The sequence below is a fragment of the Poecilia reticulata genome, linkage group LG19 (assembly GCF_000633615.1).
Source record: "Poecilia reticulata strain Guanapo linkage group LG19, Guppy_female_1.0+MT, whole genome shotgun sequence".
NCBI classification, from domain to species: domain Eukaryota; kingdom Metazoa; phylum Chordata; class Actinopteri; order Cyprinodontiformes; family Poeciliidae; genus Poecilia; species Poecilia reticulata.
Window position 1 is genome coordinate 2,644,398 of NC_024349.1, and position 23,031 is coordinate 2,667,428.

At 38.6% G+C, this 23,031-nt stretch overlaps 3 protein-coding genes across 6 annotated transcripts in view; 2 read left to right on the forward strand and 1 right to left on the reverse strand.

The window, feature by feature from the left end:
* The window catches only part of LOC103481155 (testicular acid phosphatase homolog), a 14,066-nt gene extending 13,694 nt beyond the window's left edge, over window positions 1–372 (forward strand). Inside the window, exon 11 of the mRNA XM_008436450.2 lies at window positions 338–372. Within this exon, the coding sequence (XP_008434672.2) occupies window positions 338–372 (35 nt within the window). The remainder of the gene's footprint in view (window positions 1–337) is intronic.
* A 436-nt stretch (window positions 373–808) lies between these two features.
* sycp2 (synaptonemal complex protein 2) lies at window positions 809–22,874 on the forward strand. 4 transcript variants are annotated; one of them, XM_008436455.2, is made up of 48 exons: window positions 812–917; window positions 1,025–1,065; window positions 1,135–1,157; window positions 1,609–1,687; window positions 1,782–1,922; window positions 2,010–2,138; window positions 2,224–2,328; window positions 2,414–2,438; window positions 2,667–2,752; window positions 2,854–2,948; window positions 3,035–3,069; window positions 3,180–3,322; window positions 3,432–3,484; window positions 3,698–3,743; window positions 3,955–4,053; window positions 4,178–4,238; window positions 4,330–4,478; window positions 4,872–4,928; window positions 5,110–5,196; window positions 5,296–5,401; window positions 6,900–7,015; window positions 7,627–7,681; window positions 7,785–7,830; window positions 7,928–8,007; window positions 8,096–8,535; window positions 8,632–8,759; window positions 8,858–8,894; window positions 8,983–9,050; window positions 9,157–9,202; window positions 9,381–9,424; window positions 9,565–9,625; window positions 9,749–9,914; window positions 10,013–10,074; window positions 10,169–10,333; window positions 12,030–12,176; window positions 12,312–12,431; window positions 13,062–13,212; window positions 13,877–14,169; window positions 15,410–15,661; window positions 16,662–16,713; window positions 16,849–16,980; window positions 17,321–17,475; window positions 17,731–17,825; window positions 18,103–18,202; window positions 18,320–18,378; window positions 20,162–20,240; window positions 20,506–20,562; window positions 20,935–21,409. In XM_008436455.2, exons 4-48 carry the CDS (start codon window positions 1,664–1,666, stop codon window positions 20,989–20,991), a joined length of 4,704 nt encoding a protein of 1,567 aa, XP_008434677.1. In that variant the 5' UTR covers window positions 812–917; window positions 1,025–1,065; window positions 1,135–1,157; window positions 1,609–1,663; the 3' UTR covers window positions 20,992–21,409. The 4 variants fall into 4 exon arrangements, with proteins under 4 accessions (XP_008434678.1, XP_008434677.1, XP_008434679.1 ...); XM_008436457.2 differs by lacking the exons at window positions 1,025–1,065; window positions 1,135–1,157 and adding an exon at window positions 22,789–22,874 and having other exon boundaries at window positions 1,593–1,687; window positions 20,935–21,008; XM_008436456.1 differs by lacking the exons at window positions 1,025–1,065; window positions 1,135–1,157 and having other exon boundaries at window positions 809–917.
* phactr3a (phosphatase and actin regulator 3a) overlaps window positions 21,421–23,031 on the reverse strand; it is a 36,384-nt gene continuing 34,773 nt past the window's right edge. The window contains exons 10-12 of the mRNA XM_008436451.2: window positions 22,810–22,950; window positions 22,453–22,529; window positions 21,421–22,070 (exon numbers count right to left, since the gene is read on the reverse strand). Of these exons, the coding sequence (XP_008434673.1) occupies window positions 22,055–22,070; window positions 22,453–22,529; window positions 22,810–22,950 (234 nt within the window). The 3' untranslated portion in view covers window positions 21,421–22,054. The remainder of the gene's footprint in view (window positions 22,071–22,452; window positions 22,530–22,809; window positions 22,951–23,031) is intronic.

Genomic DNA, 23,031 nt, shown 5'->3' on the forward strand with positions numbered 1-23,031 from the left:
TACTATTGCTATTATATGGCTTAAATGTACTGTAGTTATATGAAACAACACATGAAAAAATATTTGATTTATTTTTACTTTCAGTCTTTTACTGTTATTCAAAAATAATTAAATGTATTTGCTGGTTATCTGAAGTGAAATAAGGTAAGATATTTGAGGCACATTTTTTATTCTTCTACTGTGATCAATGTAAATTGCTTATCTTTGTCAAAATGTCGTTCTTATTTTATACAAAAATTATATAAAAATTATAATTAAAAACCATTTATCAAAATTAACCTAACGTATTTTTTAGTATAATTTTTTTCCTCCCCCTCACAATGTTGCGACCTTGTAGACTTACATGACCCTCACAACATGGCGAGCATATAGCTGTAGTATTGGTCCTCGAACCTCTCGATACGTCTACTTTTCTGTGTTAGCTACATTAGCATACCAGATAACCCTCCTTCCCATAAAGACAAAAAATATACTATATCTGTGGTCCTAACTCTCACATCACGAATCATAAAAAACCCAAAGCAAAAAAATTTTACCCACATTTTATGTGCCTGAACAAAAATCTATAATTATTGCAGAACATCTTTTACGAATATCTGAATTTGTGAACATACACTCTAAGCAAAGTCAATGTTGATAAGAGTGGCAGTGTTGGAAGTAATGGTAACCACAACCACAAATGTAAAGTGTCTAACAATGTGGTAGTTACCACACCGCATTGTTGCTACCTTCCAGAGTCCTGAAATCCGAGGGATTACAAAAATAGATTTACCACCTCCATTTGCCTGACTCGCGCGTGCGAGATTGACGTAGATTTCGCGGGTCTCTTGATAGCCGTTTGAACTAAAAATAACGGTCAAAAATATACTTTAAAATATACTTTTTTCTTATCTTGTGTGGGTGGTTTTTACGATACGGTAAGTAGCTCACAATTAACACTGTGTAATGCTTATTTTATCGACGTATTTTCACCCGTTCAGTTCCGTTATGATTGTTGCGTATTAATTGTTATCTAACCCAAAAGGTGAAGGTACTGCTTTCAGAAGTTGTCGATAAGCTAGCAAAGTAGGTTTCAGAGATTTTAACTTGGCTCTGTGTTTTTATATACGCTTATTTTAGGCTGATTTATTCTAGGTGAATAATGGAACATACTAAGAGTAAGTAAGCTTACTTTGTTAGTGTTTACACATATTGTTCTTAATGTCATTAGCATTTTTTTAACAGTCCTGAAGATATACTCAGACAGCAGTATCCTTTGTACAGATATAAATAAGCCACTGCATATCAATAAATTCTTCTCTATGTTAAGTATATTTATAAATAATTTAGTCAGACATGTGCTCAAATATTGTGTATAAATACATTTATTATTTGTATATTGCTTTAGAATGTATTCCACCTCATTTCCATTTCATTCTTGAGCCAGTATAATCACAGCTTCCCACAGTCGACAATGGTTTTACCATTAAAAAAAATCATAATCATGCAAAAGTTGTTAGAGTGGGGGGGTTAAATAACATCTAATTGTAGCCTCATAAAGTCACCAGGCTATATGTATAATGTATAATGTTAACTTACGTTGTGATTGACAGGTGTATGTTTTCTCAGTTCATCCTGAGGACTGTGCAGGTCAAGGACAGGAAGTGTTTCTTTGGAAGCCAGAATGGCTCCAAGCTTGAGCCCTCAGGTTGGTCTGCATCACTGTCCAATTCACTTCAAGGTTATTCCAGTATTAATTGCGAAAGTAACAACATTCCCAAACTTGAAATGTTTCTGTGCAGTTGGAGAATATAATCAGCGCAGCGTTGAAGAGTGGAGATGTCCGGCCTCTCGACTTATTCTTAGAGAGAAACACATTTGAAGACATGTCTATTAAATGCTCCCAACAGTTCCTCAATAAGTTGGACAAACTTGTCACCAAGGTAAGATTAGGTCCAAATAGTTGTTCATCATTCTGTTAGTTTAATTTTATTATTAAAAAACTCTTAAGGAACGTTTTTGCTCTTTAGGGCTTGGATCAAAAAGAGACCAAATTGGCCATTTTGGGACTAGCGAGCCTCTACAAATGTGGGAACAATTTGAAATTACCGAGTGGGGCAGGACTTTCAGGTTTAATATCTCAAGGACTAATTAAAAAGATAAGTATATGCTATTAAAACATACCCAACAATGTTTACAGAGTAAGTATTTTCAGGTTTTAAATTATCATTATTTTTTGAGTACATGGTACAGTGGTTTGAGAAATGCAGGGAGCTGTGGATCCAATACGGCCCATACTGGGATGAGACCATGTTTGCGCTCTCGGAGAACTTCCTAAATGCCTTAATGGTGAGCTTGTGTTCATCAGTTAATACATTTAGTGCAACAACACGTTTTCTGCCTGAAATATTTTCTCCTGTTTTCTCTGCTGCAGATAGTTCATGAGTCATGTAAAGAGGGTATGTCTGTAAATTTCACATTTCATTTTGTCTTTTAGTTGGAAGAAAATGTTGAGAAAACTAACAAAGAGTTAGAAATCCTGTTTGTTCAATTGTACAACTATGTTAACGCTGTTGGTATTGCACAATAAATTGTGACACTTGTGTATTAGCATAAAATCAGATGATGGTAAGTGGTTAAAGGTATTTCGTTTCCCTGCAAACTTTATTCCCTGACATTCCTTTCAGGAACTTCCCAAGTGACTGAGTCCTTCCTGTATCCTGTCGGCCAGTTGGCAGTGGACCCCAGAATCAACATTCTGATCCAGAAAGAGGTGGGAAAGAATTTGTGTAACTTTTTCTTTTGAGAATGACATTGAGTCTGATACACGGAGGTCTTTGGCTGCAAATAAACGCAATCATTTTGCTCTGACAGGCAATTCGTAAATATAACATAATTCTGGATAAAATCCCGGTGGAGTTCAAGAGAAACAGGAGGATCCTAACATCACAAGACGCTTCAGATATCATGTGGGTAATTGTAGTTTTCTCGATGTGGTTCCGATTTCTAAGATTCCCACGCTTGCTGGAACCCGCGTGCATTTATTTTTCTGCAGGAGCAAACTGGCAGGTCGGATTGTGGAGGGTGGTGGTAAGTTTGTTTTTTAATTTTTTTATTATTTTATTTTATTTTTATATATTTTAAACAAACTCTGCTGTCTTTTTCATCCAAAATAAATACAGAAACGTCCTATTTTGCAGATTACGACTTGCAGTCATCCCTGATGGAGGCATTGTGCAGAATGGCCACTCCCGATCAGAGGAAGAAGCTCGCAGACCAGTGGTTCAGCATGGCCCATGTCGCCAGTGGTTTTGCCCAGATCAGTGACTCCGAATTTGAAACGGTGCTAATAATTAATATGAATATTTACTTACTGGAGTAACATGCTGTTTTATTTATCTTTAAGAGACAAAAAAACAAACAAAACAAAACATATAAATGTGTAATTCTAGGCTTGCAGAAGGTTTCTGAACATGGTGAACGGGATGCAGGGAGACAAAAGAAGGTACGAGAGCACAACACTGTCACATTTAATTCAATGAAATTAATTCAAACAGTAATTGTTACACGTTGCTTTGCTGTGTCACACCGCAGAAGCTTACATAATTAAAATTTTTGGACGATTTCTAACTACATCTTCTCTGAAATATGAATCATATTTGTTTTTTGAGTTTGGAAAGTTTATTTTTAACTGAACAGTGACCTTTCTGTGCCACAGAGTGTACTCTTACCCTTGTTTGAGAGTGTATCTGGGCAAGTATGAGGTGAGTGTCAAAAAGGTTTTAAATCAGAGCTTAATGTGTATTGGTACTCTAAAATATGATTGATTCTGGCACGAAAGTAAATGTACTCTGGTAATGAATGATTATCTTGTCATTAGGTTTTGAGCACATAGAGTTAAAAGTGGTAATTTACTAGTTAAATGGTAATAACTAGTAAGTAGTTATTGCAAAAAGATTCTGCTTATCTTGTCAGCTGTTGATGCCATCCGACGAGAAACTCGAGGAATTCTGGATTGACTTCAACCTCGGCAGCAGCAGCATCTCCTTTTACTTCTCTTTGCCTGATGAAGAGGTACTGGCACACCAAGGTTGTTCTGCGGGAATCAAAATCAACCGAACAGAATTTGTTCATTATGTTTTATCGAAGGTTAGCCTCGATTAGAACCTAACAAGGCCAAATTTTCCGTTTTATCCAGGATGGCCACTGGGAAACAGTTTGCATCAATGAGAATGAAGTCCTCAGCTACACGGTGACAGGTTACCATGGCCTAAAATAACTGTATCTTTGGTCTTTACTGCAGGCGAGATAAATGGACAATATGCAATAAAAACTGCTCTTTATCTCTAGAGGTGGCCAAGAGGAAAGTCTTGCAACTCAAGCTGTCAGAGGTCGTCGTTGTTGATTCAGTGGAAGGATCCAGCCTCATCATCCATTTCAGCTCCTCTCTGGACATCCTGCAGGCCGCTCGCAGTGTTTTTGGAGATGACAAAAACAAAGTTAGTGACTGATTCTTTGTACGTACGTATGTCCGTCCGTCCGTCCGTCCGTCCATTTTCTTTATACCTTTGTCCCTATTGGGGTCGGGAGGGTTGCTGGTGCCCATCTCCAGCTAACGTTCCGGGCGAGAGGCGGGGTCACCCTGGACAGGTCGCCAGTCTGTCGCAGGGTAACCGATTTGTTGTATGATATATAAATACCGCAACATTTGCTGTGGTATAGAAAAGGGTTTGAGCAAAATTGATCAAACATTAAGCTGGGGAAACCTGGCAATCCACAAAAAAAACAACACATTTTTAAATGTTAGTATGTAGTGTCGATTAGACTCTGAGAAAAATGTATTTTGGTCATAATAAATTATTGTCTGGCATTAATCTCTTTTATTCTGTCAGGGCACCCATGTAGTGAAAACAGAAGCTAAACACACAGTAGAAGGGATCAGCACCCAGGTAAACAAAATCCTGACAACAGACTTTATTTACAGCCATATGTTCAATATGATATTTACACATGAAATGCAGTGTGCTGATCCTTTGTTGACAGGTTTATTCCCCAGAGCGTCTTCAAGCTGTCTTAGAAAAGTCAAAAATTTGTGCATTGATGTTGCTGCGTGTGTGTCTATTCACTCAGGTTGTTCCAGAGAGCCAGGTGTCTCTGAGTGAAAATGAGAAAAACACTGCCCCCTTTCTGTTGTCCACCACAACTGCACCTGCACAGGCAACACCTTTTTATTTTTACATAAAAATGCTGTAGTCGGTTGTTTAACATTGTAATAATAATGTGAACATATCAAGTTGTCTTTTGTCTTGCATCAAGATGGTGACCCCTGCCAGACAGCGGATATCAGAGTCCACCATCTACATCAGCAGCAGTGAGAGAGGAAGTGTAAATATCGGTTGTTTTCTTCCTGCTAAGTCATCAAGTGAGTAACGTCTGAAACATCACAAGAAGCGTAAGAAATAAGTAAATACCAGCTTGAATGTGTTAGTGGTTGTGTTAGATTGTTTTTGCTCAAGTACCAACTTGGCAAATGTTTGATACTAGAGATGTGCCGATCAGGTTTTTTCCTGCCGATACCGATTCCGATCACCCATGAGGGCCGATCACTGATACCGATCACATAATTATTATTTTTTTAATCATAAGCACTACCGGTTACATTATGTGGACAAAGGAACCATGAATTCACCTTAATTTAGACAAAAATTAGTTTTTAATAACTTTTTCCCCCAAAAAACCAGGCATTGTGCAAATTGTACTGCTATCGGTAATATTATCTTTAACAGACTGAAAACATATGAAGGCTCTGAAGAGGCTAAATAATGCAAAGAGCCCAAATAAAACCTCTCAACATTGCCAAAAAAATTCAAGTATAAAACTTAATGTTCAAAGACAGGTTCCATTACAATAAACAATCCTGAGTTACTGAATGAAAACTTCTTTATAGCATGGCGGCTAGCTGATTACTGCTAGTTCTGAGTGGCTGTTTCTGACTGAGCGGAGTAATTATGCAGAAAAGGGCGGAGGCAGAGGAGGTCGATTATTTTTTCAGAGTTTATCTGTCTCATGTTAGGACAGCAAAAGTTTTAATACGTATGTAAAATGTATTTGTTTAAGTTAGATGCTGCAGCTTTAAGCAGAGGTTCGGTGTGAGAGTCACTACCAGGTGAAGCGGCGCTCCGTCTGTGAAATATTACTACCTGTAGCGCATAGCAGTGGTTCAACAGCAAGAGCAGAACCAGTGCCTTACATAGCAGCTTGAAGACTTAAATAATTTTGCGGGTTATTTGTTTAGCTTTCTGACCGTCATGCTAATCTGGGTGAGTGTTTGTAGCTGTGCGCTGCTTTATCTGCTATCTGATCCTCCATATGTCTTTTTTACTGCAGTGAGCCTCGATGTASCCAAACTCCGTCAAGTATGGCATTGTTTTTATGCCATATTAGATTCGTCGTGTTGATGCATTTTGACGTGCTTCACCCAACGTGCTTCAATTTTCCACCGCAACACGCAAACTTCCCCATTCACTCAGTGCGTTATAGTTCCACATCGCTTAGGATTTGTTGTTGCATGTTTGCGCAGTGTGAAGGAAAGAGGAGACCAGCTGCACAGGCAGGCTGCAAAATGAGATGCAGGGGATCGGTTTGTGTGATGGGCAACAAGAGACCGTGATCGCGGATCATACACCATACGGCCGATTTTCACGGAAATCGGCCGATTATGATCGGTGGCCGATCGATCGGCACACCTCTAGTTGATACTTTGCTTTGCAGCACACACCTGTTCATTGATCAATCCTGAGTTCATTTATTTTCTCAAGGAATAATTTTTACAGCAACCTGTCTGTCAGGATTAAGACACAAAGCATGTGACTCAACCTTTACCTGATACCATTTGCTTTTTTTTTTAATCTACATTACAGCCAATAACAAAGGCAGTACCTCTTTGCTGAAGTTCTCTGTTTGCAGCACAGCTGTTATGACACACAGCCACAACACAACACCATGCAGCACAGAAGTGTTTGGCAACAAGGAACAGGTTTGTCACAAAAGAAAACTTAAATGATGCACTACTTGGTCTGTCTTATAAAATACTTCAACATTTCTGGTTGTAATGGCTCAAAATGTGAAAAAGTTTAAGGCATACAATTGTTTTTGTAAAGCCCTTTATGTTGAGCACACAGTTAAAACAGATAATCGACCTTAAACAAGATCATTTATTGGTCTATCAATTTACCATTTTTTGTTTTATTATTTTTGCTACATTAAGTAAAATATACGAGAACTTTTATGATAAATTGTATTGAAAGTTTAACTTTTTTTAAATCATATTTTAGGCTAACTCCCATCTCATTTCTTACAGTTTCCAAAGGGTAGAGCAACAGAAAGCAACAGAATCCGAAAAAAAGTTCCATTCTTTTTATTCTGAAATAATATAAATAATATTTGCCACTAATTCTATAGTAAAATTAGTGTTGGTAGATTGTAAAATGACCTCTACAAAAGCTCAACAGAATTAATTGTTTGTTTACAAAAAGTCTTGAAAATTATTACTTTTTGTTTCACCGATGGTATCATGGTTGACTGAAAGTTGCATGTTAATAGCTGCATGTCATTCAGTTTTATGTGTTGTTTCTGTGTTTCATACAGAAGATGCCTGTGGCAGCAGCAGAAGATTCCTTTCTGTTCGAAGAAAAGTCTCAGGGTATTGCTACAGTGACTTTGATCTGAACTTGTCACCAAACATACAAACATGGGTTTGTAATTCTTTACCCTCTAAAAGTTCTCCATCACCTTTTTACCTCCAGAATCCAATTTTGTACCTGACACACAACCCAGAGTGGCATGTAACACGTAAGTCGAGGGATAAACTTGCACTCTTATTTGAAAATTTTCTAATCAAAGACAGTTTTTCTATAAAGAGAAGTTGTCTTGTGTGTTCAAACTACAGCAGCTCTAATTGGAGCAAATTATCCGACTCTGAAATGCTAAGGATTCCAACTCAGAAAATCACCTCATTATCAAGACTTGGTAAACAAAGTTGATAACCGATATCAACATAGCGTATATGTACGTATGCATATGTGTGTTAATCTGTGCTGTTATTTTTTCTGTTTAGAGCCTAATTCAAGTTTGCTGGAGCCGCAGCAACGCTGCCCTTCCTCAGGCCAGAAATTGTCTGTTTCCGGGTCGAGCGTTGTTCTCCACAAGCAGTTCCACAGTGAGTTGACCGAGCGTCTGCAGAAGCTCCTCAATGACAGGAGCAAAGATCCTCCGCCTCAGGAATCAGCTGATCACCTCAGGAAAGCATCCAATACCAAACGGGGCTCCAGAGAAACAGACTCAGAAAACACGCATGCTTCTGTGACTGTCCCCAAAACGCAAAGGGCTCAGAGAAGCAAACAATCTAAAGAAAAGGGGGAAGAAAAGACGGCACTGGAGGCAGATGCTGGTGCCACGAAAGCTTCCGAGAAGACCGTCATAAATGAGACTTTCCAGAACCAAAAACAATCTCAGGTCGAAGATGACATCAAGATAGCAATTTCGAGGAGAGACAATGTATGAATTCTGTGTATTCAATCCGTTTAACCAGCAGTTTAAAGTTTTTAATTGTTTCAGTAATCAGTTTTAATCTTGTTCTCATGTACAACTCAGAGAGACTCAGAGGTCACAGCTAGCATGATGAAGCTCATCTCCAGCCGTTACGAGACTAAAACCCAAACCACAAGAAAAGGCAGCGCAGAGAAAATGACTCATAACTGGATTCCCCCTCTTATAAACAGGTATGCACATTTAGGGATTTTCTTCATATCAATAAACATACTTCAGTTAGCGCTGAAAAACACCATGTACTGCCTGGTTTTGTTTTTTGTTGTCGTAGATCAATCTTTAACCAGGTCAAGATACCGACGTGTAAAGTAAGTCTTTGTTTAACTGATATACTGACTTTACCTGAAAAGCTACTGTGGCACCTGCTTGTTTAACTGAAGATATTTTATGCTATAGATGGAATCACTCCAAAAAGTAAACATTAGGAAATCCTTAAACTCAACCACAACCTCTGTCAGAAACGGGTAATGCAAACATTTGAGTTGAAATTGGGAAAATCGGGGAGGAAATGATAAATTGCGGTGTTGTAATTTATTTGAAGTTGTATTTAATCTCCCTTTTGTTTTGTAGGAAAGATACCTTTGCATTCAGTGCTGATTCTCCTCTCTCCATTGGGGTAACCAATCCTTTTCTTCCTTACTCTCCTACTTGGTTGTTTTGCAAATGAAAAATGTGTAGGAACCTTGACCTGTTTCAGTGGCCAACATTTTTCAAAAGAGGGCGCCACTGCTCTAATTTAATGTTTTTAACTGCTGTGGATATTTAAGTTTTATAAATGTTTTCTTGCCCATTAGAAAGAGAACCAACACTTTACCAAATCACTTGTCACATCAACCAGGTGAACCACAATAACATTTACAATGAGAAAATGAAGAAGAAAATAAATTCTCAGAGGTTTCACTCCATTAACTATTCAAATGTGGAACTTCTGAGATTTTATTTTTCTGGACATTTCATTTTATTTTTTTTGTTTGACAGTGGCATCCACAACTCCTCTACATTTCTCATCACATCTAAGAAAGAGCAACCCCTGGAAAAAGTACGCTTGAGTTATAGTGGTCCAAAATAATTGATGTTTCTCAGTTTGGAGCAGCATGGCTGCGTATTGGCTCGTCTGACAACATACATCTGCATTTGTCACCTGCTGACATGTATGTTGCAGAACAAGCTGCATGTGAAAAAGCATCTGTTCAGTGACACAGACACAGACAACGCCCCGACAGATGTCAGCTGGCTGAGAGAGTCAGCCAGGAAGCCCAAACCCCAAGTCATCAAGTATTCCAGGCAGGCACAGATCAAACCCAAAAAGGTCCCTCTGCAGTCTCCAGGTCCATAGCCTTTAATTTATTGCAGAAAAGCTCAATAAAAGAATGCATCAGTGATCCTATACATAAAGCTTCTTATATTATTTGGTATTTACTTACAGACATATCCCCAGATCTACAATCATCTTCAAAAGTTGGGAAGGACAAAAGCAAAGTTACTCAGGTAAGACGTTGCATCTACTGCTCCACAAACTGCTGCTGCTGTACCCCACGTTACCACTGTGTGTCACCGTCGTATAACAAGAATCTGTTCATAGGAGGCCATGGATCAGGCAAATGCAGTGAGGCAAGCAGCAGTCGGCATAAAACCACAAGCTGCTGCAAAGAGGCCCAGGAGAGCGGCAGCCACCTCTAAGAAGAACTACAAGGAACCAGATACAGATGACAGCCAGTCGGAAACAGAGACGCCTCAGTCACCCAAGGCAAAAGAGCTTTTTCTATGCCTTCTGTTTTGTGTTTAAGCAACTCATCTGAGCAAGTAATGCAAGCTTATCTGTGCCGAATTCACAGAGCAGTCTGTTGAAAGCATACACAAAGTTGTGGCTTTGAGCTTTATAAAGTTTTATATGACATTTTTATTAACATTTTGGTTATACTGTGAAAATAAAATAATTTTAAACTTTATAAGTAAATAAACTACTCAAAAAAGATAGGGATATTCAGCTTTCAGGTGAAATTTTAGGACAGACCGATTCACTACAACCCCTACAAGTGAACTTAATGTGACCTTATTGTAATTTCTGAATGCACAACTTTCTGTTCTAAAACATTCTGTGTAATGACAAATTTCCTAACAAGTGTTTGGTCCATGAATCAACTAATACATTTCCAGATCCATTCAGAGTTTGTATTTGAACAGTCCTCCTCATCAGGCTGTTCGCATTTTGACATTATGAAACCAAGACAACACATAACAATTAATTAGCAGTACCTCGCCGTCTCCAGGCTTCAAACCGCATGTCCTCAGATGGAAGTGGCCACTGAGCTTTTAGTGTCACAGAGTGTCGTCATCAGGTTGCAACAGAGACTGGAGCGGTCACAGAAAGACGTAAAAGTGAATGTCCTTTGGGCACACACCATACTGATGACTGCTTCATTGTGGAACTGCGTGATGAATCCCAGGAATGCTTAAGGAAGTGTAATTTTAGACCATTTGAAACTGTTGACATCCGCATGGTCTGCGTGCTGGATGACCCACAAGGGCACCTGAATACACCTCCAAGTCAAATCATCTCGCATTGAGCAGGGAGCATGTACACTGACTGGTCAAGGGACCATTGGGCCTCAGTGCTGTTCTGTGATCAAAGTCGATTCACGCTTAGCAAAAATGAGCCAATAACAATGCTGGACATGACAAGAGAGCGCTATGCATCAGCCACTGTTGTCACTAAACGAGTTTTTGGTGGTGTTACAGTGTGGGCATGTGTGTATAGTCAATACAGAACTACTGTACACTTAGTGACTATAACAGTGACAAACCCATAAATACTGCGAATTACATCCATTCATTGTGATTCAGCATGAAGAACACAGGCCTAATTTCACTTTCATTGACAACAGTTCTCCAGCACATCGGGGTTGTGTTATTAGTAATCGGCTGCTGGAGACTGGGGTATAACCTCGAATGGAGTGGTCTGCACTTTCTCCAGACATAAATTCCATTGAAAACCTAGTGGATCACCTAAAACTTTGTGAAGACTTGTCCCTCTGTACCCCAGAACCTCAATAACCTAAGGACCACCACACACGAATTACCTCTGCAAACAATAAGGCAACTAGTGAACAGAATGAGTTGTCGTTATCAAGGTGTTGTTGATGCTCAAAGGCACATGAGACGTTATTTAGGGATTGATATTTTTGTTGCATACACAACTCCTTTGTTGGCTTTTTTTTCTGTGACATGAAGAAATGGCCATTGCATTGTTCTGCTTAAAAACCTAGTTTCATTATATACCATTATAGGGTGAACTTTTTGCACTTACCATAAATTTCACCCAAAATCCCTTTCTTTTTGTGAGTGTTTTACTAGTACGTGTCAACCCCAGTATTTTAGTGAATGGTAAATCTCAACTTGGGTTTTTTCAGATTTGACAAAGTGCTGTTTTTCCTTTAAAACAGCATTCATCTGCCGATAATTTGAAGAATTTAGAAAAGACGAAAGAGGTTGCGCCAACAAAGAAGAAAAGGACTGCGAGCAAACAACCAATCACAATGAAACCACCCACAGAGTTTGCGTTGGATGTGTATCCTTTTTCCAAAGTAGAGGTATATACATTTTGTTTAATTTCACCCACATTAACTGATGATTGTGCATAAATATTCATAGTTAAACATCACAGAAAGAGCTGAATAATAATATATTTTGGTGTGTCTGGCTGTTTTATTTGTTTTGTCAAGCAGCAGTGGAACAAGGTGGAGAACTGTGCAGATGATCCACCGATAAAGAAGAGTAAAAAAAACCTCTCTGAACACCAGGCACACAAATACAGGGAGGCCGCTCTCACGAAAACAGACCTTAAGGTGAGAGTTCAGTCATAACAATGAAGATTCTGTAATAGGATTTATGAATAGTTGATACTAGTTTACTCTAATGACTCAGTAATCCTGGTGGTAAAATCCCCCAAATAAACAACCCTCTAATAAAGTACTATATAAAACAATGATAATGCCTAATTCATGAGAAATTATTTAATCTTTTATTTTACATTTTTGTACAAGAAAAAAAGAAATAAAGCCCACAGTGGAACTAGAAAGTATAAAGCTTCACATTTTCCACATTTGTAATGTTACAGCCTTATCTAACTCTGCACACAACATCACATAAAGACAAGAGTTTAGAGATTTTTGAAAGTATATCAAAAGTAAGATATCATATGTTCATAAATATTGACAATCTTTACTCAGTAATTTGTTGATGCACCTTTGGAACCAATTACTGTCTTATCTGGTATTTAGCAAGGAAAAAAAAGGTAAAGCTGAAAGAAAACAAAAAAAGTAGTTTGATTTGATCTGAGAAAAAAGGTTCAAAGTCTTTTTTACATAAATATGTGTTAACAGCTGTTTTCAACCATTTACTTTTTTATGTATAAATAGTTTGGTATTTCATGCTTACAGCTGTCCAGAATGAATAAAAAGATTATTTCCCAACAGGTTAAAGCGGGGAACATTCTCCAGGAAACTTTGACGTTGAATAAGAAAAATGTCATCCCAGGTCGAGAACAAACAAGTTCTTTGAAGGATTCCTTGGCCGCCTGCCAGACCTCTTTCTGTCCGTCTCCTCCTTTCTTTGAAAAGATGAGATGTAAGTTGGAGTGGAAAGCTCCTTACCAACTTCAGAGAGAGACAACAGTCTTTTGACTTTGATATCAGTCAAATCTTTCATGGTTAATCAAATGGTTTCGTTACATCACATAGGTCACTGTTATATATACAGTATTTTGCAGTCCCTTTGACAGTTCTTGAAGTGGAAAATGATTCAGATCATTCAAATTGGCTAATTTGGGTACAGCGGGGGAATTGTAAGGTTTTCCTCATTTTTACAGCATGACTAAATTAAGTGGAAAGTTTGTAATTATAACAGATATACCTATTTGTGAATGTGATCCTTCTCAGTCTTTAAGTCTGTAAATAACATGGAGTGTTAATGTTAGCAATTAGGTAATGACGATTTGTTTCAGAAGTAGGGTTAGAGTATAAAATTTGACGAGAATAGTTGCACATAACATGCTTTTATACAAACAGCACTTTTGCACCTTATGGTATTTATCTTAACATTTTGTCATTGTGTATGTTCAGTTGAGTCTCAGTTTGCACTTGGTGCTTCTTTGCTCCAAACGATGTTATGCTCTCCAAACCCTTAACTGTAAAACAGTGTGTAGAAAGGGTGTATATGTTGACCTTCTGTGCTCCGACCAATATTTGAAGCCAGCTGTTAGAACATCTGTGTTTGCTTTGGACCCTCACAGCCGCTGGGAGGTCAGCTCCAACCTTGGGTTTGACCTGCTCCGCTGTCCTCAGCCCACAGGGATCCCCACTCCCTACCTCCAGAGATCTGTCCTGCCAGTGCACCCCCTCTCCAATCCAGCTGCTACCCAAAGTTTGCTCCACAGTTAACAGCAAAGGCCAGCGTAAGCTGCCTTCTTTCTATAACGGAGAACAAAACCAGGACTCTTCAAAGACTCCGTCTGTCCCATCTGCCTGTTCGCTGGCAGGTCAGACCCCCACGCCCAGTCCCCCCACTGGACTCACTTCTGCAGAGGTTGGTCAACCTCCTAACTCTGAAAATGTATGTCACGCTCAAATATTCTGCATCAAAAGTTAAAGAGTTGTTGACTGTGTTCTCTCTCCACTTTGATAGTACTGCTCGTGGTTGGACTGAGCCATTTTGTTGGCTCCAAAAAACAACCCAATTTACTCTTAATCAAATATTTGCATAACCTGGAAGTTCAGGCCTGATAACATACTCACAAATTGATACAGATGGTTGTTGAATTCTCAGAGAAAGCAAAAATGATTATCAGTGCATCTGTGAGAGAAGGTAGTTGAACTTTAGGATATTGAGCAGTATCTAATAGATGGGGGGGAATGCCAATCATCTGTCTTCAAATTCTAATTAAGAAACTAACAAATTCTGTTGAAATCAACCAATAGCTGGGTAGATCAACAAAAACACGAAACAAAATTGTTCAGGAAGGAAAAACCTGCAAATAACCTATACTGACATGTAAGACTCTGCAAAAAGAAACGTTGCTGTTTTTAGATTCTGAATAAGAAGTTATAAATTCAGCAATTTACTGATATAAATCACCTTTTTTCAGTAATATTCTATATCATTGAGTTTTACCCTCCAGGTAAAACTTTCACCTGTGATGTTTTATTCCAGTTGTCAAATGGTTCTTGCAACACTTCATCTTGGCAATTATTCAACATCTCCCCTCTCAGTCTGAAATGTAGCATCTTCATGTGATTCACATACCATTACCTCACATGTAAGCCACCGGCGTTAGTTGACAGCCGTGAATCACTGGAAAAATGTATCAGCTGTAAGCTGTTAAATAACTGAAGGCCGTCCAATAGGTGAGCTGGAATTCCCAGAAGTTGAACTCAAACAAACTGTGACACTTTAGGGAGCAACACAGAGGTTTTCTTTTAAGATTCATTATTGTAACAGCCAAACTCACAGTTATACACACATCATAAAGTAGCATGAGACCATTTAGCTAAAATTGAAACTAGACCATTCAGAGGGAACGAGTCGTTAAAAGAAAATTGTGTAGTGATTATGTAGGATATTATGAACAGTGAAGTAACAGGATTGAAATATTCTTTCGAACTCCAGGCTGGTAATATTACTGTTGCACTTCATCTGCTTCCTACTGCCCTCATCATTCCTTGTTTATAATCCACAGCAGACATTTGTAATTACAAAATGAGCTGCAATATTGCCTCACATCGACGATTTGTCATAATGTTCTCTGGCCTTAATTGTTTGTTTCCAGATTCTTGCAGTCCAGCAACATCTGTCCCCAGTGCCTCTGTCCCTTTTGTCTCCATCCACACAGCCACTCTTGACATCAACTCTTCTGGAGCTAGACAAGCCACCAGTACCGTCTGCCCACCAGTCACCGCTCCCTGGAGTCGCCTTACCCAGTGGTTGTAACCTTGACCTCAGTAAAGTGTCCTCAGTTTCCCTGGGCTCCCTCAGCCAGTCATCGCCAAAGTCGTCAATTCTCAGCAGAAACATGAAGGAGGTTTTTATCTCTTTTCCTGAGGATTTTTTTAGGAGTGCACCAATTGTAGTCTTTTCTGGCCGATCCCTGATTCCCAATTCCGATTTTGACCGATTTGGTTTGTCTGACATATTGCTAAATATAGTAATTTGTCAGACAAATATAGACTGACTGTATAGTCTGACTATACAGTGGGGTGACTATTGTTAACTGCAAATGTGCAGACATGACCTGGTGGGCCGGGCTAGTCAAACCTCTCTAATGGGATAGAGGAGAGGACAGTGGTTGATTTTTTGACTTTTGTTGAGGTAGATAAGATTGGGGGATAAGATCAGATTTTTTATTTATGTTTGCAGGGTTTCCCCCCAGAAAACTTGCTAAACCTGGTGCTCAGGGCGCTACGGCAGTCATCCAGCCACCCACTGTGTTTTTGAGTTAATTATTTTTTAAAGTTGACAGGAAATTTTAAAATATCATTTGAAAGTTATGCATTTTTGGAAGACTGGAAGATTAAAAAAGGCAGTCATAAAAAATAAGGCAGTTGTAAAAAAAACCAAATAAAAAACCAATTAAATTAACAATGCTAAGTCTGGTGGGGGCACAAGTAAAACCTGGTGGCCTGCAAGGCTTATAATACACTGAGGGAAACCCTGACCTTTGTTTCATTATATTTGCCTGCGTCTAGAAAATGTATGAAATTTGATTGAAGTGTTTTCCAAATCTGGGGCCTATTAAGATAGCATTTGTATTTTCAATTTTTCTTCCTCTATTCCCATTGTCTAAAAATAAAAAAATATATATATTTACTCTTTATAGCGTGTGAAACATTGAGAACTTTTAATATTTAGAGTGTTTGTAAAAGTGTAGAATTTTGTCATTAACTGTGTAGGAACCCGTATCTTGGATGTTTGTAGATTACTGAGTGGATTGGACAATTTAAAAAGTGGAAATGGATTATTATGTTATTGAATATATATGACCATAAAATAAGTGCCTAATGCATCACTGTTGATTCTGATAGAAAACACCGGTCACTGACAAGAACCTTGAGCTGACACAGCATTTCGTCTCAGGTAAAATGTTTTTATTTTTCGGTTCGTTAAGTTGCTAACAGCATAATGTTTGCACCACAAATAAATTGTTGCTGTGTATTAGGGTAGAAAAAAAAACAAAACAATGGTTGCTTGATGCGTGGACGTGTCTTTTAGGACCCGCTCGCAAACGCTGCATCTCATCATCCAGTAATTCAGAGGAAGATGAGAAAGAAGAGGAGAAGAAGAAAAGCAAGATGAGAGGCCAGCGTTCTCCTCGAATGAAGCCAAGAAAACTTTTCAAGTCTTGTAAGCCACATTTATCATTCTCACCCCCAAAAATAAATAGCTCTTTTGCTAAAATACAGTTTTCAAAAAAGCCAGAACACCGCTGGCAGTAATTGCGCATAAAAAGGCCTGTGATCAGGTGAAACTACGAGACATGTCATTCTCTTAAACACTTGAACTCTACATGAAGAAATAATGTTTTCACCACATTTTATTTGGGGTTTAGGCAACTTTCTAAAAAGAAAATATCTGATTTTGCAGTGAGAATTATGCAGAGAGTGAGACGTGTTCAGCGGGTTCATGTTGGAACAACAAAAGCGATTCAAACTAGAAGTGACGTCTGGATGTGTTTTGCTCACAGTTGCCGAAGTGTCTGCGGTGGATGAGCTGAGCCACATAAGCTGCAGTCACTGGGAGACTGAAGACATGGAGGAGAATCCAGAGCTGCCAGGAAGAACTCTGAACCCAAATAACCTCTGTCAGCAGCTGAGCTCTGAGCTGAAAAACAAGTTACAGGTTTACTTGCACACATTCATACACACGCGCACACACATACACACACACGCACGCGCGCACAAACATGCACACACACAACAAAATGAGAAAATATCCTGTACTGTGTTTTATGCCCATACCCTTTCTGAAATCATGAATACTCGTATAAGTCTTCAATTAACTGAGTTTATTTTAGAAAGCAGTGACTACCTTCAAGAATGGACTCTTCTCTGACTTGTCTTGATCAACTGTATGTTGTGTGATTAATGTTTTCAGGACCGTTGCAAGATTATGGAAATCTACAACAAACAATCTTCCAAAACTGTCCAGCAACACATTTCTTCTATTGGTGTCCAGCTTAACAAAAAAAGGTCTGTTCTGGGGGATTTTATGGTTTTCTTATGTATTTCTAATCTTTTCGTTAAATGTACAAACTGACTTGAACATGATTTGACCATCAGTACTATTTAATAAAGTAAAACATAGATGGTTGTCTGGCTTTTGTTTTATCAGTGCTCTAAATTTCCATTTATTGAATATTCACATGCTGCTATAGGCTCCAAATCCTCAACGTTCCTACTTTGTGGGATAAAACTCTGCATGCTTTTCTTAGATGTATTTTTTTAAATTGTTTTCTGCTCTGCACAGAGCTCAGAGAGTTGGACAAATTCAAAAGGCCCTTTTGGAGGAGATCAAGAAGATGGAGCTGGACAACAACATCTTGCAAAACATGGAGAAAGACATCTCTGTGGGTCACTTAAGCTTGTTTTCACCTGTAACCGTGATCATACAACTAACGTAACAACTTTAACATTGCTCATTTTAAACGGATGACAGCCATCGTTTGGACCCTTCTGTCTTGCAGATATTCTGGAAAAAACAGATGATGACTTTCCATTCTTACCAGAAGCAGGAAACCAAGAGGTGAATTAAAGACTTGCGTGTTTCTCTGTAGACGCTGAAAGAGTCATATTGTTCTTCAGCCACACTTTTCTGATCATTGATTGTTTTGGGGGTTTTGTTCCTCAAGCTTGGACTAAAATACCCTGTAAAACGTTGGAACAACACACTTGTTTATTCAGTAATACAAGGATTAAAGGGGTTGACTGGAAAATCATTTCCCCCCTCTGGGCTATCATCAGAAACTAAATATGTCCCCCTGCAGCACAAGCTATTTTTGAAGAGATGTTGCCATTGCTATAACTAATAGTGGTTTTATAGATGATTCAGCGCCTGACTGTTATCCAGCCAGCACCCAGATTTACCACCATGGCTTATAAGCCTTATGCTTCCCAGGCTGTAACAAGCACACTCTGTTATCCAAGCAATGTCCTTTTTGTGCCCTAATTTGTCAATTAACACTTGATTTTGAAGTTTTTGCTATGATGTGTGGCAACGCGTCCTTATGCACATCACTGTGCTTTCTGCTACAATGTCACTGTTCTCCCAATGTTTACATCATAGGCTTTAAAGACATTGTTAGCATGTTAGCTGATAGCAGTCATATGCAATTAAGGTAACACTTTATTTGAAGGGGTGTGCATAAGACTGACATGACACTGTCATAAACATGACATAACACCTGCCATGAACATAAAGAAGTCTTTATGAATGTTTATGACAGTTGTCATGAAGTCTCATTCGGTAAATAATGATACTTTTAATGCAAAGTTGCTCTAAAAGCTGCATTGAAAGTCCATTAAAAATGCCAACTTTGCATCAAATTATCATAATTTACAAAATCATGCAAAGTTGGCATTTTTAATGGACATTAAAAGTGTCATTATTTACCAAGTGATACTTCATGACAACAGTCATAAACATTCATAAAGACTTCTTCATGTTCATTACATGTGTTATGTCATGTTTATGACAGTGTCATGTCAGTCTTATGCACACCCCTTCAAATAAAGTGTTACCGCAATGGTAAAAAACAAATCGCTAAACCATAGTAATAAATGAGAGAAAGGTGTTTGTCTCTACTACATAATCATGATTACATTGGTCTGACTTTTTGTCTGATAGATACCAATGTCCAGTTTTTTTAAATCTCCTGCCAATTCGATTTTGAGCAAAAAGGACATTTTTTCTGAGGAATTTAACATTTAAAAAAATACAGCAAAAAAATAAGAAATTAAAAGATTGTGTCGAGACAGACACTTCTTACTTTGATTAATTTTTTTTAAATAATCTATTGACCAAAAGTTTGGGAGTTTGTTGTTTTGACACGGTTAGCGAATAGACGGGAAAATTGATTTTTATTATTTTTCCCCTGCCCTCACCAATTATTTATGCATCTCTGTGATCATTAAGCATTTCAAATGTGTATTTTCCTTGGGGACATAAAATTAGACACCACCTGGAAACAGATTGCATTTGACTATGTTATCATTATTGAATTGCACTCAAGTTTTTAATGATTTAAACTAGTTATCCATCTTGATGCCGTGTTGTGTGAGATTGTCATCAAATCCCCATAAACAAAAAAACATGTGGTGTCCTTATTATTATGCCGATTTAAACAAGTTACTCAATTTAAAAAGTATTCACTTCTATACATAATTTTGAATTTGAAGTCATTCTGTCAACCGACCCATAATTTTTGCTATTGAAAATGTGTTATTTGCATTTTCTTTTCTTCTTTTTTTTAATCTTTACAAACAGTCTTTTCCCTTCTTTTTTTTCTTGGTATGCATTTTCTTTCCAGAACTGATATACTGAAGAAAACCTTGCAAAGTATCACTGGTCACAACTGGGATTATGAAGACGGGGTGTTCAAATCAGAGGTATGACTCTCACATACATATAAATTGAAGGATTTATTGTGTTGCTTCTGTGGTAATAATTGTGCAAGTCCCAAGAGGAGAAACTTTAGTTTTAAATCAAAGTAGACCACTTTAGCCTCTTCCTGTCAAGGACTCTAGTCACTGCTTAAGCATCAGTTTTAGTACCAGAAATTTTTACTCTTTTCTCTTCATGTTATAAATTTACACACAGGCCAAATTGTGTCTCATGTCCATAAAATCGTTTTGTACTGGCTGCTGCTTTCAGATGTGCCTGATAAAAAAAGACATGAAGTCGATTCAGGACAGGCTTCTCAGTGAAATGGTGAGTTGACACCAACACAGGTGACTCCTCAGCCTAAAAATCTGGCTTTCAATGTTTCACTTTTCACTCTGCCTCTGAGAACGTGTACATTCAGTTAAATGTAAAATCTATACACACCTGCGTTAAAACACCAGGTTTTCGTCATGTAGGAAAATAAAAGCAAGACTGATAATTCCAGACTGTTCTTTTTTTTTTCTTCCCCAGCTTTAGTGTGACATTTATTCTGTCCAAATCAAATGAAAAACAAAAATGTTAGAAAGGATGTGTGGAATCTGAATATCCACTTTAACATCCAGTGTTGTACACAGTATCGTCTGAGATGATTTATCATGTTCTAAATGATCTTTTCCAACGCTTGTGCGCCGCTCATAGCACGAGGGAGAGATCCAGAGTGTGAAGAGAGGACTACACGCTTTGTTTTTCCCCTGATGGATCCAGGTTTGGAGGTGACCAAAGATTACCCTACACTATGAACCAATGTGATTGTCAACATGTAATGTTGTTTCTACTGTGCTCACAAACGATGTTTTTACTCCAGATTCTTTTGTTTTGTGTGGATGCATCCAGTTGTTTGAGAGCTGGACTTGTTCCTAATATGCATTGTGTTTGGTTAGAGATGTTTCTAAATTTCAGAAGAATGTTCTTTACTATCCAGTGAGAGCTAAAGAAAATCCCCTTGGTGTTGGTGTAGCCTCTGTATGGCTTTGGTATTTTTAAAACAGTGTATTTATGCTTTAGTGAAGGATGTTTGAGTAATAAGAAAGAAAAATAAATCCTAAATGTATTTGTTTTTAAACCGCTTGTTAAAGTCATTCTTAATTGGAAATAAAACAGTTTGAGAAATGAATACACTGCCCATTCTTAAAAAACATGTATTTTTGGAGACAGTTTTGAAGTAGTGCTTACAAAGGTATTTCTCTTTTCAGTGAAGACACTGTCAGTCCCGTTCTGATTGACATACTGTATGTACAGTCAATATCAAATTCCTCCCCGACGCATTCTCACCCGACTTCACAGTCTGTACACAGTCCAAGTGACACATTATTCATCAGTTAAGAAAAGGTGGTCACATGCACTACTTCTTCCCACTACATGGATTCACACCGATTTGTCAAAGTAGTCCTTGAATTAGTACAAAAAAAAGAATGACAGGATTGGGTTTTTTTTTCGTCTTTCCCCCCCCCCCTCCCTCTGCTCTCATCCTGAGAGTCAGAGGGTTTCCACCGAAGTCTCTTCCGCCTGCCTGCTTCCGTGTCGCACCCAGCGGTCTCCGGGACGCAACGCCGGCAAACATCCCTCCGTCGTTTCTCCCACACCCGTTTCTTCATACTGATAAATATGAGGGGTGTCGGTAGAAAGCTAAAGACACGCTGAAGACAATAAAAAAAAAAAGGCTTCAGGTTCTTCGATGTGTCACCACTGAGCTGGCGACAGGCAGCTTAAGGAAATTTCTACGCTCAGCATTTCTTCACAGAAGAAACTCTTCAGTCTTTCACGGCCGGTGGAACCTGCAAAAGGTAGACATGCTGTGTGTTAGTGCACAGGATGGTAGAGGGTACCTTTGTCATCAATTCTGGCAGTTTAGCCATTAACCAGGAGCTATTTTTAAACTCTCTGGGTCACTGGTACAACCCACAGATCCTTCATTTGTAGACCAGCACAGCCAAGGACATTGTACCATTTCATTATTGGCTCTCTCTGATACTCTTAGCTCTCCAGGGGACAACCTCCCCCTCCCCAGTATAGATGCACTCCCATCTATCTATAGCGTCTCCTGCTCTATGTAAGGAGCACGGCGAGCTAAATATAGACTGCTGCTGCCCAGAATAGAGCATGCATGCATTACCAAACACACTACACACTCACACGCAGGCGGCTCAGAATACTAACCTAGTTAGGTGTTTGCTTGAGGCGTGCACTTCCATCTCTGTGCTCTTGAACTCGTTCAGCTCTTTCCGGATTGCAGCCTGTGGGGAAAAGGCAAAAAAAAAAGACGACCATCAGTGAATCCCCTAAAAAGCATCCTGAGCCAGTGAGCATCAGTGAACAGCAGGAGAAAGACATAATCAGGATAAATCATTTAAAAGGGCGGGGGATTTTGTGAGATAAGCTGATAACAGTGACGTGAACATGCTGGTAGTCCTCAGTGATAGTCACGGAATTTGGGGGATTTCGTAATGCCTGACCTAAATATTGATTTATTTATTTCTTTTGTACACCCTGAAGGTTACCTTGACAAACACTCACCTTGTCCGCCGCTGAGAGACGAGTCCAGGGCTTGTCTGCTCTCCTGTCATAGTCCTGAGCTTTGGCCACCTCCACGTAGTCACTGAAGCGGATCAGGATCTTTCTCTCCCGCAGCTCATCAACTGTTGGCCGCTGATTGAGCTGAGAAAGCCAGACAGAAAAAGGTCAAATTAATTTAACCCAATAAAAAGTTATGCATGTTATCGGTTATATATAAATTAA

What these genes read in the sequence shown, in the direction of transcription:
- sycp2 (XM_008436456.1), top strand. Translation starts at nt 1,664, where the DNA reads ATGGCTCCAAGCTTGAGCCCTCAG. An exon ending in ACATTCTGATCCAGAAAGAG is followed by an intron (nt 2,753 to 2,853) that starts GTGGGAAAGAAT and finishes TTGCTCTGACAG; the next exon opens with GCAATTCGTAAATATAACAT. An exon ending in TCTCTTTGCCTGATGAAGAG is followed by an intron (nt 4,054 to 4,177) that starts GTACTGGCACAC and finishes CGTTTTATCCAG; the next exon opens with GATGGCCACTGGGAAACAGT.